We start from the raw sequence: 12,252 nt of genomic DNA, 5'->3' as shown, positions 1-12,252 counted from the left end.
TTTCATGATTTCTTCTTGTCTCAAGACTTAAGTATGGGACATATTTTAGATTGTGTCTCTAATTTAAACATCAGTGGCAAAAATGAATCATCAGTTTCAATGAATTGATTCAAAACTTACTAAAAACATATTTGTTTTTTTGACTAGATGTTTAATGCATTTTACTTGATAACAATGGCTGTTTGGTAAAAATTATGGTTTGTCTGATTGAAATAAATCACCTTTTCAAGCAATTTCAAAGCTAGCTTCAAAATGCTAAAAAAAAATAGATTTTTTTTAGTATTTTAAGTAATTTCAGACCAAATACACAAATATTGAGAAATTAAATATCCTCAAAAGACTAAAAAACATAGACTTTTGCCCAGCCCTACACCTTAGTCCTACACCTTAGCTCGGCCTTTAGGAAGTTTCCACAGCAATGCCATGAGTGGTGTTTTCCTTGGATGCCTCTCTAAACATCATTACACTCTGGATTCAGTGTGTGCGCATGACACCATGGAGGCAGAAAGTAATGCTATCACTAACTACCCCCATCCGAGCCCAAAGTGACCTTTGACCCTTGAAATATCCCTAAACACAGTACTGTAGCCCCCCTGAAGAGAAGTTATGGTTGAGATTGACGAACACAAGAGCAAGGAAGTTCTCTGTTTCTTTCCAGTGACAGAGAGGGAAGACAGGAATTGAAAGAAGAGAGAATGAAAAAGTGGGGGAGCACACAGCTTTACAGTTAGTCACAGTGCAAGACAGGAAGTCTCAAATGGAACCACCCTTCCTTCCTGCCCAACGTTGGGATCACAGGCAGGCAGTTCGCTTGACACACACACACACACGCACACACTGTGTCGGTATTGTGAAATGCAAATCACAGATCATGCTTGATAGATAAACTATGCAACAAGGAAACAAAAACTGGCTAAGGCAGATAACAATAGAAGAAATGTGCAGTTGCTATTTAAAAACCATTCCATAGCAATTTGACTGCATGTAGAGACAATACATGTCTGTTTATGCTGTGTAGAGGGTAGGTCAGCTTTAAGAAGCAATAAGTGCACATGAGCATGCACAATGTCGCAAGAAATGCACTTCCTGCTTTCTGGAACAACAGGAAACTGGGGCCCTCATTTTATGTCCAAACTGCCAATATAAATGCGCATCCTCTAAATGGCCATTCCTTCATTAATATTACTAATGTTGGTATTAAAATTAGGCTTATAAACTATGTATTGAGTTATATCTGATGACTGAGGCTGCTGTTCTGCCTAACATCTCCTTTTGTGTTCCACGGAGGAAAGAAAGTCATAAGAAACAACATGAGGGTGAGTAAATGATGACAGAATTTACATTTTTGGGTGAACTATCCCTTTAAGTCAAGGTACACAAATTCGACATACAGCACACATGAAAAGCTGCACTATAGTAGTTTATCCTTGTGTCATTTTATGAAAAGTGGGTCAGACAAGGCTTTAATCTACATAAGACAATTAATGTGAGTTGGGTGTAAGGTATAGGGGAAGTATCAGTGTTAACAGATACACACATCTCAGTGGCAACATGTTTGCCATCTCCTGTTTTGACAAATATTCTTTCAGTAGTTTCAGGCCGGAGAGTGCTATGCTGTCCTCTATGATCAACATGGAAGTGGCTAACCACAAGGTGTGGTTGCTTAACCATCTGAGACACACACATACAGACTTCTACTGATAAAAGAGGTGGGTAGTTCCCCTATAAAAGGGGGCATATTCTGAATACCCTAATGGCATTTTATGTTTTTCACATACAACAGACAAAAGAACAATCCCCCCAGTTTTACTGCCCCACCCCCTTATCTGTTGGCATGGGTGGATGGCCCTCTCAATGCTGTAGTGACAGCAGGAGTGCTGATTAGCCATCAAAGAGTAGTGTGAAAAAAGTAACTAAGTATGCATCAAACCATAATGTTGCTATATATAGTTTAGGGGTTAAACAGTAGAAATATGATAAAATATATGAGAAATACAAAACTACTTGTATGCCAGAATTTTTCAAAATAATGCATGACCGTACGGTTGATATGAATGCAAAGGGTATAAAAACCTAAAGGTAGCAAAGGCTAAAAGTAGTTCAGAGGGGCATCTATAACTGGGAGGGGCAAATTCTATAATGTTTTGGTACATTTTGAACATGCTTGAAATATGGGGTTGACCTTTTCTAATCTTACAGTATGACAACTAAATCTAATTGATAAAAATATGCAACTAAATGTATTGAACTAAAAATGTCCTTCATGATTTTGTTTAAACATTATTCATGTCTCAAGAGACGCCAAGTATAATATATTTGTCTAGCTGCATTATGCTAAAACCTGATTCATCTTTTGGTTCACTGCACTGAACTTCTTCATTTTGTTATTAAGATGCTGAACATCTGTATACAAAGTAAAGAATGAAACAAATAAAGGTGCGAGGCAACATTGTGTTGTTGGTCACTACTTACAATGTTTGCCAACCCTCCATTTTTTATTTTTAAATCATAGCCCTTGTATTTTGTTACCTAACACTGAAGTATTAGGTTGAATCTTTTTGGGGGCCTGGGTAGCTCAGCGAGTATTGACGCTGACTACCACCCCTGGAGTCGTGAGTTCGAAACAAGCCAGGTCTCCTAAGCAACCAAATTGGCCCGGTTGCTAGGGAGGGTAGGGTCACATGGGGTAACCTCCTTGTGGTCGCGATGAGTGGTTCTTGCTCTCAATGGGGCACGTGGCAAGTTGTGCGTGGATCGCGGAGAAAAGCATGAGCCTCCACATGCTGTGAGTCTCCGCGTTGTCATGCACAGCGAGCCACTTGATAAGATGTGTGGATTGACTGTCTCAGAAGCGGAGGCAACTGAGACTTGTCCTCCGCCACCCAGACTGAGGTAACCATGCCACCATGAGGACCTAGTAAGCAGTGGGAATTGGGCATACTAAAATAGGGAGAAAAATTGATAATTTTTTGTTTTGTTTTTTTAAACCATTATGTTGATTGTATTACAGATATAAAAAATAAATGCAATGAATTTTCACATTCTAAGATTTTCTTTTTGGTATACACTGTAGCAGTTTACTCCTGCCAAATGTGTATTTTAGATTTGTTTTACTGTATTTTCCCCCTAATATGTAATGCAGAAATAGTGTAAGTATTTTGGATCTTCTGAAATTTCTATGCCTACTTTGTAAACCAACCTGAGGGTTGAATCTTCTATAATATCTGCATTGTGTGTTCGGACTACATATTAAAAATGGTAGAAGGAGAAATGAGGTTAATTATTTTTACACATGCATCACTGGCTCCTTTTTCTACAGAAATAGGACTAAAAGTCCCAACTACTCCGAAGGCAACACTGACAGCTTTTTATTTTTTCCACGACATTACTTGCACCTAAAATTGTGGGCAGTTTAATAAGTCACATTCCTGTGGAATGGGGTATGTGTGGTACAATGAATAATGACTAAGCTTTGCAATGTTTGAGATATAGGTCACTGGAAGACTCTTTAGGTTGTGAATTCTCCCAAGAGCAAGAGACAATGCAGAATCTGCAAAGTGAGAAGACAGACTTTCTGCTGGAAGTGATACAGGAGAAAAGAGAGAGGAAAGAGGAAGAAGATAATGACCCCTGCGCAAACACACAACCTGAATTACTCAAATCACTGCCCACAGGATACAGGCCGGCCTGCGTTTACCTCACTGCTCTGCAGAAATGTGCAACTGCCAGTATGAACATAAACATCTTGCTGAAATCCTCACTTTATCAGGTGGCTGACATTCACACAAGGAGGCTTAAAGAAAACAAATGTTGGCTGCAGAGAAACTTTCTCCCAAGAGAGTCTGGATGTGAACTTTCAACAGTTGGTTTCACAAGCGCTGTTGCATAAACGTACTCATTTTTGCTGTAAAGAGGTGAGAGGGGAACCAAAGTGACAAGAAGAGACGTGCGTCTCTCTTTAGCCTGTCTTTACTCTTTCACCTACTTTCCTGGCAGTGGCTGAACAGAAACAAGGACTTTTATTACATTATATGAATACTTTCTTGTAAACTAAAACCTGCTTTGCAAGCTCTCTGACAAAAGGTAACAAACAAACAACCATCAATAATAGCATACAGATAATGCTCAAAAACATTACAATGACATTGTAGTCAAATTACCAGGCCCAGATGGAAACTGCACACTTTACAAATGTTTCTAGTTTTTTCTGGGGGTGGAATAGATTTATTTTATATTGTTTAAGTTAGATCAAATAAGAATGATCAAATTAGCCAAAATATTTCATAAACCAACAAGCAGGGGCGGGTGATGTGAAGAACATTGTGAATGTAATGATTCTGAACATCTGTCATAGAAAACAAATTACTAAGTAAACATCCAAGGCAATGATTTTGGTAACTACTCTACATATAATGTACTACTAGACTTCTCTGCATTTAAGTTAAACAAGGTGACAGCTCTGACTGGACAAAGACTGACTCTGAACAGGCCTTAACACTGAATCATACACCATTTAAAAAAAGGATTAGGAAACACAGGGGCTATGGGAAGGGGCACAGAATTCAGGGCATGTCATGTCAGACTCTGCGCTAACCCCACTTTTGCCCAGTCAAAGGATGCCAAAAGGAAGCAGGTCACATGACCCAAGGATCAGGGCAAGCCACATGCTTTAGAGAGGCAAACTTCTTGAGACTGGAGTTTGCTATAAATAAGTTTACCATACCACACGTTGTCTTCATGTCATACATGACGTGTCTTGAAAAACTTTCAAGAACTAAATTCAGCAACACATATGTTTATGGACACGTTAGTAAATCAAAAGTTTTACTTTAATAGCCCTTTGCAATATTATACAAAATAATCTAAAAGCTTGCTATAACAAAAAGTGTGATTTAAATATCTTGAACACAATCCAAATATCAACATTCACAGGATTCCCAAACTTTTTGAGCTTTAACTTCCTATATTTCCAGGACTTTTACATGATTTTTCCAGTTATTAAGATGACTAGATAATGAATTTTTTTTTTTTTTTTTTTTAAATCGTTTAATACAGACTGGACTGACAATTTCTAGCCAATGAAATATTTTAGGGCAGAGCAAAACTACAAAAATTTGTATTCACAACAGAAATTTCCAAGACTTTTCCAGGCCAGAAAACCCCAAATTTGATACCCCTGATATTTCCGGGTTTTACATGACCATGATTATGTTTACATGGACAACAGAAAGCGGCTTATTCTGAGAAAGCAGTTCATTGTGAGAAAGCAGCATTCCGGTTTACATGCACTGTATAAGCGGCATACTCATTACTACCGTATAGATGCAGCTTGGTCAGTAAGCAGCTTTCACTATGACAACGTAATTTCCTTGCGACGCTTGTGTAAATAACAAATATGGAAGACTTCGCTATTTTATTCTCCGTTGCTTCGCTTCTTTTCAAGATATTCCAGAGTTATTGCTGCATTTGTTTCCTTAACTTAGCATCGCGATCTGCAGCAGAATTGTGCTGCGATAGTGTAGTTTCCCACTTCCTTAAAACTCTGGGATTCCCCCAATGTAAGTGAATATACAAGAACGTGAGGGGCCGTTGATATTTTACATTGGTGTGTATAAATGGGTATAGTTTATAGTGTATGTGCTTTTCCCACTGTACTCCCAGAAATGTTGAATTCTTTCCACTATGTTGACTTGTTGTTAGGCTCCATCCTATGACGTTTGCTATTCGTTCTACTCACACATGTGCGCACTCTTCAAACACCCATCAGAACATCTCTTATGTGCTTACATGGCAACATTAAGCCGCGTTCTCAAGGAGAAACCTAGGTGTGTTAAACCACTTTCTCTTAATCCCTTAAATGGCACAAGAAAATTTGAGTTCTCGTTTTTTATTTAGGCTGAAGTTTGTAATTTCTACGTGACACTAGTGTCACCAAATGGAATTGCAAAAATAAACATTGTCCCGAAATCACATCAGCATAAACATGAATTTCAGAATTGTTGGCAAAAAAGATTTTTAATGTAATCCCAGACTTTTGGACCCACAATATACAAAAAAACACTTTATAATCCAGTAGTAACAATCCCAGCTGCAGACACAAAATAGTTCGAGTCTGTCTCTGAATAGCAGAGATCGATTATTTGCCATTTAAACTCCTGTAAAGAGCCACACCCTCCACTGAAACCCACAGCCAAGTGAAAGCATAACTACCATATCCAAAGAGCACTCAAACCATGAAAATAATCAAATCTGAAGCTTCCATTTTAAAAATGTTTCCCCCTTTTTAATCAATCTCTATGCATGAGGGCAATAGGCAAACAAGTTTCTCTCTATTCACAAGGTAAATTACACAATTTTTAAAAGCCTGCAGGTGTGGACATATTCAATAAACAACATTTGATGTACAACAAAATTATTGCGAAGCAGACCCCCGGCTTGGAAATACCTTTCAATAGTCACTGGAACATCGTACAGCTTTTACATCTGTACAGCTTTTTAAACAAAGCAGCTCTAAGCACCAGACAGTGGAGCGGGTTATGGTAAGGTAACCATTTTGTGTCAGGGTGGTGTCCGGGATCTGTTTAGACAGGCCCCTCTCACTTTCTTTCTGTTCTCTTCCATATGAAAGCCCTTTACCAACAGGGATCTTGCCTCACACAAGCCCAGACTGCACAGCAGCAGGAATGAGAAAAATGACTGGAATCTGAGGGTATTCCCAGAACTACCCACGGTTGTACCTGTAGGCATTGCTGCCTCCATCACTCTCTGTCCTGGCTTTCTGGCATCAGCACACCTCATCATCTTCCTCCTGTGACACTCTAGATGAAACCACACCTTAGGGATGAATAATTTAAATGAGGGGTGGAATAGGTTTGTTTTCATGTCTGGATGTAACCCAAACCGCATCAGTTAACATACAAGACTGGATAAAGCTCAATTATATTGAGAAAACAGGTCTCAATGATTAATACAAAGGGAAACCTTTTACAGTGTATCATCTTATGACCAGAGCTGAATTGGTATTGTAATATAAGACTGTGTAAACCCAGATAAAGGAACTTCCAAGAAACAGTTCACCCAAAATTGAACATTCTGTCATTATATACTCACTCAAGTCATTCCAAATCAGTGTGTTATTTTTTTTTACATGGAACATAAAATTATTAATTTATGGTGCATTTATAGTGTTCTTTGTTTCCTTTTTGGAACTTGACAGCCCCTGATCACTGTGAACCGGCATTGTATGAAAGAGCTACATAACAATTCTTAAAAAAAACTAAATAAACATCTGTGTTCCAAAGAAACCATTAACAGCATACAGATTTGGAATGACATGTTGGGGAGTAAATGATGACAGAATTGTCATTTTTGGGTGAACTAATTCCATTTAAAGATATTTTAAGATGGCATAAGAAACTCTATAAATCGAACTGGGACTCAAATGGTTATAAACACTGCTATGGAAAGAAAGCTAGAAAAAAGACAAATCAGCACAGGCACACACGAACAGACACAAACAAACACACCACCCACATGCACTCAAGCTGTGGTGCAATATTTCCTATAACACACTTGCAACAATGTCTTGCAACAGAGGGCTGGCACAGCATTGCAAAGGCCTAATCACTACAGCACTTAATTGATTTAACAAGCCAATGCATTTAGAGCTTTATTACATATCTTAAAGATAAAAATACACAAATCAATACAGATGACCAGACCTAAATGTTGACTTAATTATAAATAGGCTCTGCGCCAAAACCAGTTTGTCTCAAATAAGTTAAATTAGACTTTTAAAATGTGCATGTTTGCAATATATGGCATCTGAAGAGCTACTTTTAAGGGCTTAGCCAATCACTGTCATTCCGTAACAACACTGCATTGCATGGCACAATGAAGAATCAATAGATAGGACTGCAGTCTTAAGGGCCTAATCAGGGTCACACGGTGGCTTTTAATCCCCTTAAAACATAAAATCTTCACATAGCAAGTCCTCAGGCTACTGTCTCTATGGCAACAAGATCACATGACACTGACACTAGAAGACCTGTGACTGCTCAGACACTGGTGCTAACTAGTCACAAATCAGCTGACGAACACTTCCTGTTAGTCAAAGAGAGGAAAAAAATAAAAAATAAATCACATGTCTGCAAACTGTCGAGGAAGTGAAACTTTTACCATCTTCGCAAAGTAATGAGTGAACAGAAAGAAAAACAAACAGGAAAATAGGCCTACTCATTCAGAATTTCCCCTTTAAAAGGTACATTTAAAAATGCCCAGAGTATATTAAAGTTACCAGACTGGGACTATTATTGAATTAATAGGGCAAACAGGCATGTCATCAAATTTTTGCAACCAACAAAAGGCAGGGTAAAGGTTATCATATTACTGACCAACTTAGTGTTTAACAGCCCAAGCTCACATTCTTTAGATACTAAATTTTACTACTTATTAGTAGTCACTATAGCTATTGCCCATACTTTTAAAGGGTTTCAATTTAGGGGATTGGAACAAAATCCCTAACCCTAAATATAAAACGTTGGCATGCAACTGGTTCTCCACATTTACATGAATGATACATCAAAATATGTGGCAGGTTGAGGAGAGGTGTGCTATTACTTAAAGCCATCTGATCTAAGTCCCATAGACTTGCATTGACGGAGGGATTCGAGCCATATCTACAGAAAAGAATAAAGACTTTGGGGTGGGCTTTTTTGACTTGGGCCAGTAAGCAGCCACCTAGCAACAAGCTAACAGCCACTCAGAATGCCCTAGCAACCACATAGCAACATCCTAAAAACCACTCACAACAATCTAAGGTTGTGGCAGTGAGTTTTGCACTTTTTTTTTTTTTCAGAAAACTTAAATGTTGTTTCATCTACCACAACCTCAAGTGGCAAGCACAAAAAGAAAAAAAGATCCAACTCCACCCAGCATGACAACTATAGACTCTTCCAAGATGAAATGCACACATCTGCAACTTTTACCTTAAATTCCTGAGGTTTAAGCAAAGACATGTGCAATATTACCTTAGAATCCATATAATAACCAGTCTGGACAGGAATTAATTATATGAATACTTCACACATATGATTATGTGTCAAGGCCTAGCCTCATCTTAAACACAGCTAAACCTTGACAAAACATTTGGAACATCTGATTTAGCCCATGCTTAACAAGAAGTCTAAGTTAAAATCATTCCGCTTGCATTTGCACTCCTACGCGAGTATCTTGGAAGTCGTCTCCATTCTAACACACTGGCCAGTATGGCATATATAGCCTACAGGCTAGAATGCAGCTGTGGAATGTGACCCTCCTACTTCAATTTAAAGCATGCCCAGGTCACATGACACGACTTGTCGGCTTCTGCTACATGACCCCATTACTGTAACTCCCCACTGAGTGTTCATAACCAAGTCTTGTCCAAATGCTACACAAACACACCTTATTTGTTTACAGTTTCATCAGTGCATTAGACAAGGTCAGTCCCAAGAGACTGGGGTCCAGTCAATCAGAGCAGTATCACAAATTAGCATAATTGGCAGTTGCTCAAGGTTATTTGCTTACTCACGCGATCTGAGAAACAGCAGTGACTGGGAGAGAATTGTAGCTTTGCATATTATTTGTGAATGCAATAGATACTCACCATAAATGGACTGTTTTGACAGACTTTTATAACATTCCTATGGCTGAATAAGAGCATACAAAATCAGGACAAACACGGTGGATGATTTAAAAAAAATGCAATTTGTATTAAAAGTCTTTCTTTTAAAACAATCAGACAGCTGTTAAAATGCCAGTCTGAAATTAAACGTACAATCGATTAGAATTTCAATGGTACATCACATTTGTTAATAACAAAATAACAAAAGACCTGATTTAACTGGTCATGAGAGACAGTGGTTTGTGGTTTTGAGTCTGGGGGCTTGAGTACCTGTGTTTCAAACTATATCTGACCGAACCTAGACCAGTTTCGAGAAAAGAGCCAAAAAGATGTTTTACTCAAAAGGCTGAAAAAAACAGAAAAAAAAAAAAAAAAAGAAAAAAAACACATTCCGTTGACAATAGGCCTTTTAAAATGTTGTTAACCCCCAAAACAATTAGCAAAGTGTAACAGTTAAGTACTTTGTGGATTGCCATGAACTGAGACTCCTTGCAGACCCTTGCAGGTTGGCACTAAACTCGTGAACAGCTTTTTGGAAGGCACTGGACGCGGTGACGTAAGGTCCGACGTCGTCACGTCACAACAATAAAGTCCTCGCGCACGCTAAAGGAGAAGGGGGGGAAAGTGGCACGTGAAAGTGGTTTTCAATTGTGACGTCATCCGCCGGCAAACTAAAAAATACTTTGAACGAGTCACAACGCGGGTTGCCAAGTCCACGCGCTCCTTCAACCCAAATAATGTGCAGCATGTAAAATATAGCAATTTTTTTTTTTTTTCTGTTAAACTCCTCCGCTTTAGAAACGTCCGTGTCTCAGTTTTATCACGTCTTGGGGTTTAAGTTCCAGTTATGAGTGCAAGCCGAAACGGGCGACTATCAGCCATCAATGGTGTGCATTCAGTGTGCTTGAAGAGATACTCCAACTCGAGCGTAATTCCTGAAGAGTCATCCACTATTCCAGGGGGTCTCCTTGAGGAACTCCAAAAAAAAAAAAAAAAAAAGCCATGGCCAGGGGGAGACATGTAGCTCAAAAGAACAGAAGTCCTGCAACATACCTCGACAAAAAACAAAAAAACAACAACATGATTTACTACTGATCGTTTGTGTTGCAAACGACAATACCACACAGCTAGGCACCTGGCAACAATGTCTGATGATGGGGGGGGGGAACTCAAGTGCCCGTGATTTTAAAGTGTTGGTTTGTCTAGATCCCAGAACATTCAAGTATTCTGTCATGTAAACACTGGTTTCAATATTCTTGTCATGTGCAAGACATGGTAGGACACTTTATAGGAATACTGTGATGACAGTTAACACCAGAAATAAGCGATGTGTATGTTTTTGTCCTCGAGCAAACTTTATAGTTTTCTTTTTGTCTTACGGAGTCATTATTTAAGTGTGGCTCACTCACCATGGCAAACGAGAATAATAATAATAATAACAAATGCATTTCTTTTTAAAGAATAACACAAGACGAGCAGCACTGGTCGTCTCCGTTTGGCGCCGAGGCATAGTTCATTTGTCTGACAATCTCTGCGAACAGTTCGTCGACCGAGCCTTTATTTTTGGCTGAAGTTTCCATAAACGGGCAGTTCCACTCGTCCGCCAGGGCTTTGCCTTCCCCGGAAGAGACTTCCCTCTCTCCCTCCAGATCCACCTTATTCCCCACCAAGATCATGGGCACTCTCTCGTACCGTTTGACGCGGATGATCTGATCCCGCATGGGTTTGATGTCTTGGAAGCTCTGCTGGTTGACCAGACTGTAAACAAGTATAAAGCCCTGCCCGTTCTTGATGTACAGATCGCGCATGGAGGCGAACTGCTCGGTCCCCGCCGTGTCCAGGATCTCCAGCACCGAGGGCGACGAGTCCACCTCAATCTCCTTGCGGTAGAAATCCTCTATCGTCGGATCGTACTTCTCGATAAACGATCCGGTGACGAACTGCACGGTCAAAGCCGATTTTCCCACGCCGCCGGATCCCAAAACGACCACTTTGTATTCTCTCATGGCTCCAAATGCACGGGCAGTCCCTCCCTCTCTCTCTTTCTCTCTCTTCTAAAACGCGCGTGCACCCGATTTCAGCCGCCCTGCTGTTTTCAATCCGCCGACCTTCGGTGCGCCTCCTGAATCCAACCCGATCTCCGGGTTCGGGCGGGGTTGCTGCTGCACGATCTGTGTTCTGGGGTGAGAGTGGGCTTGATTATGACCGTGCCCCAGCATTAGAAACGGGTCATGTTGGACCTTGTGCTGTGTCTGTGCTCCGGGATTGATCAATGCGCCTCTTGCGATCACACACGCGCGCACTCTTCCTGCCCTCCGTCCACAGTGCGTCACGTCTTCACGTCACCAATACAGAGTTTCTTAAAGGCGCAGTCAAGTTTCGTTTCTACACCCGCAAAAAGTTGTGCTTTATTGAGGGTACCACGCCTAGGTGAAAAATGCGTGTCAGAACTGGATGAGTCATGGTTGATTCTGGTCAGAGCGAGAAATCATTAAAGGTTCAGTTTATCATAAACTGATGTTATGTAATTATACAACTGTGGAGTAGCTTATTTGAGAACAAAAAGTAGAGCTGGGTGTCCAGGGTGG

At 39.9% G+C, this 12,252-nt stretch overlaps 1 protein-coding gene and 1 long non-coding RNA gene across 2 annotated transcripts; one reads left to right on the top strand and one right to left on the bottom strand.

Moving 5' to 3' along the window:
• Window positions 1–1,189: 1,189 nt before the first annotated feature.
• On the top strand, window positions 1,190–4,376 carry LOC127455810 (uncharacterized). The gene is made up of 3 exons (XR_007899747.1): window positions 1,190–1,316; window positions 1,593–1,709; window positions 3,493–4,376. It is a non-coding gene; the product is annotated as an uncharacterized LOC127455810 (long non-coding RNA).
• Window positions 4,377–9,728: 5,352 nt separating this feature from the next.
• On the bottom strand, window positions 9,729–11,989 carry LOC127455809 (ras-related protein Rap-2b). Its single transcript, XM_051723953.1, has one exon. The coding sequence runs from the start codon at window positions 11,668–11,670 to the stop codon at window positions 11,119–11,121; it is 552 nt and encodes a 183-aa protein (XP_051579913.1). The 5' UTR covers window positions 11,671–11,989; the 3' UTR covers window positions 9,729–11,118.
• Window positions 11,990–12,252: the final 263 nt, after the last annotated feature.

Source organism: Myxocyprinus asiaticus, chromosome 18 (genome assembly GCF_019703515.2).
Source record: "Myxocyprinus asiaticus isolate MX2 ecotype Aquarium Trade chromosome 18, UBuf_Myxa_2, whole genome shotgun sequence".
Lineage (NCBI taxonomy): Eukaryota > Metazoa > Chordata > Actinopteri > Cypriniformes > Catostomidae > Myxocyprinus > Myxocyprinus asiaticus.
Note: the sequence above shows the minus strand (reverse complement) of the source record. Positions and strands in the feature narration are given on the sequence as shown.

What these genes read in the sequence shown, in the direction of transcription:
- LOC127455809 (XM_051723953.1), bottom strand. Translation starts at nt 11,670, where the DNA reads ATGAGAGAATACAAAGTGGTCGTTTTGGGATCCGGCGGCGTGGGAAAA.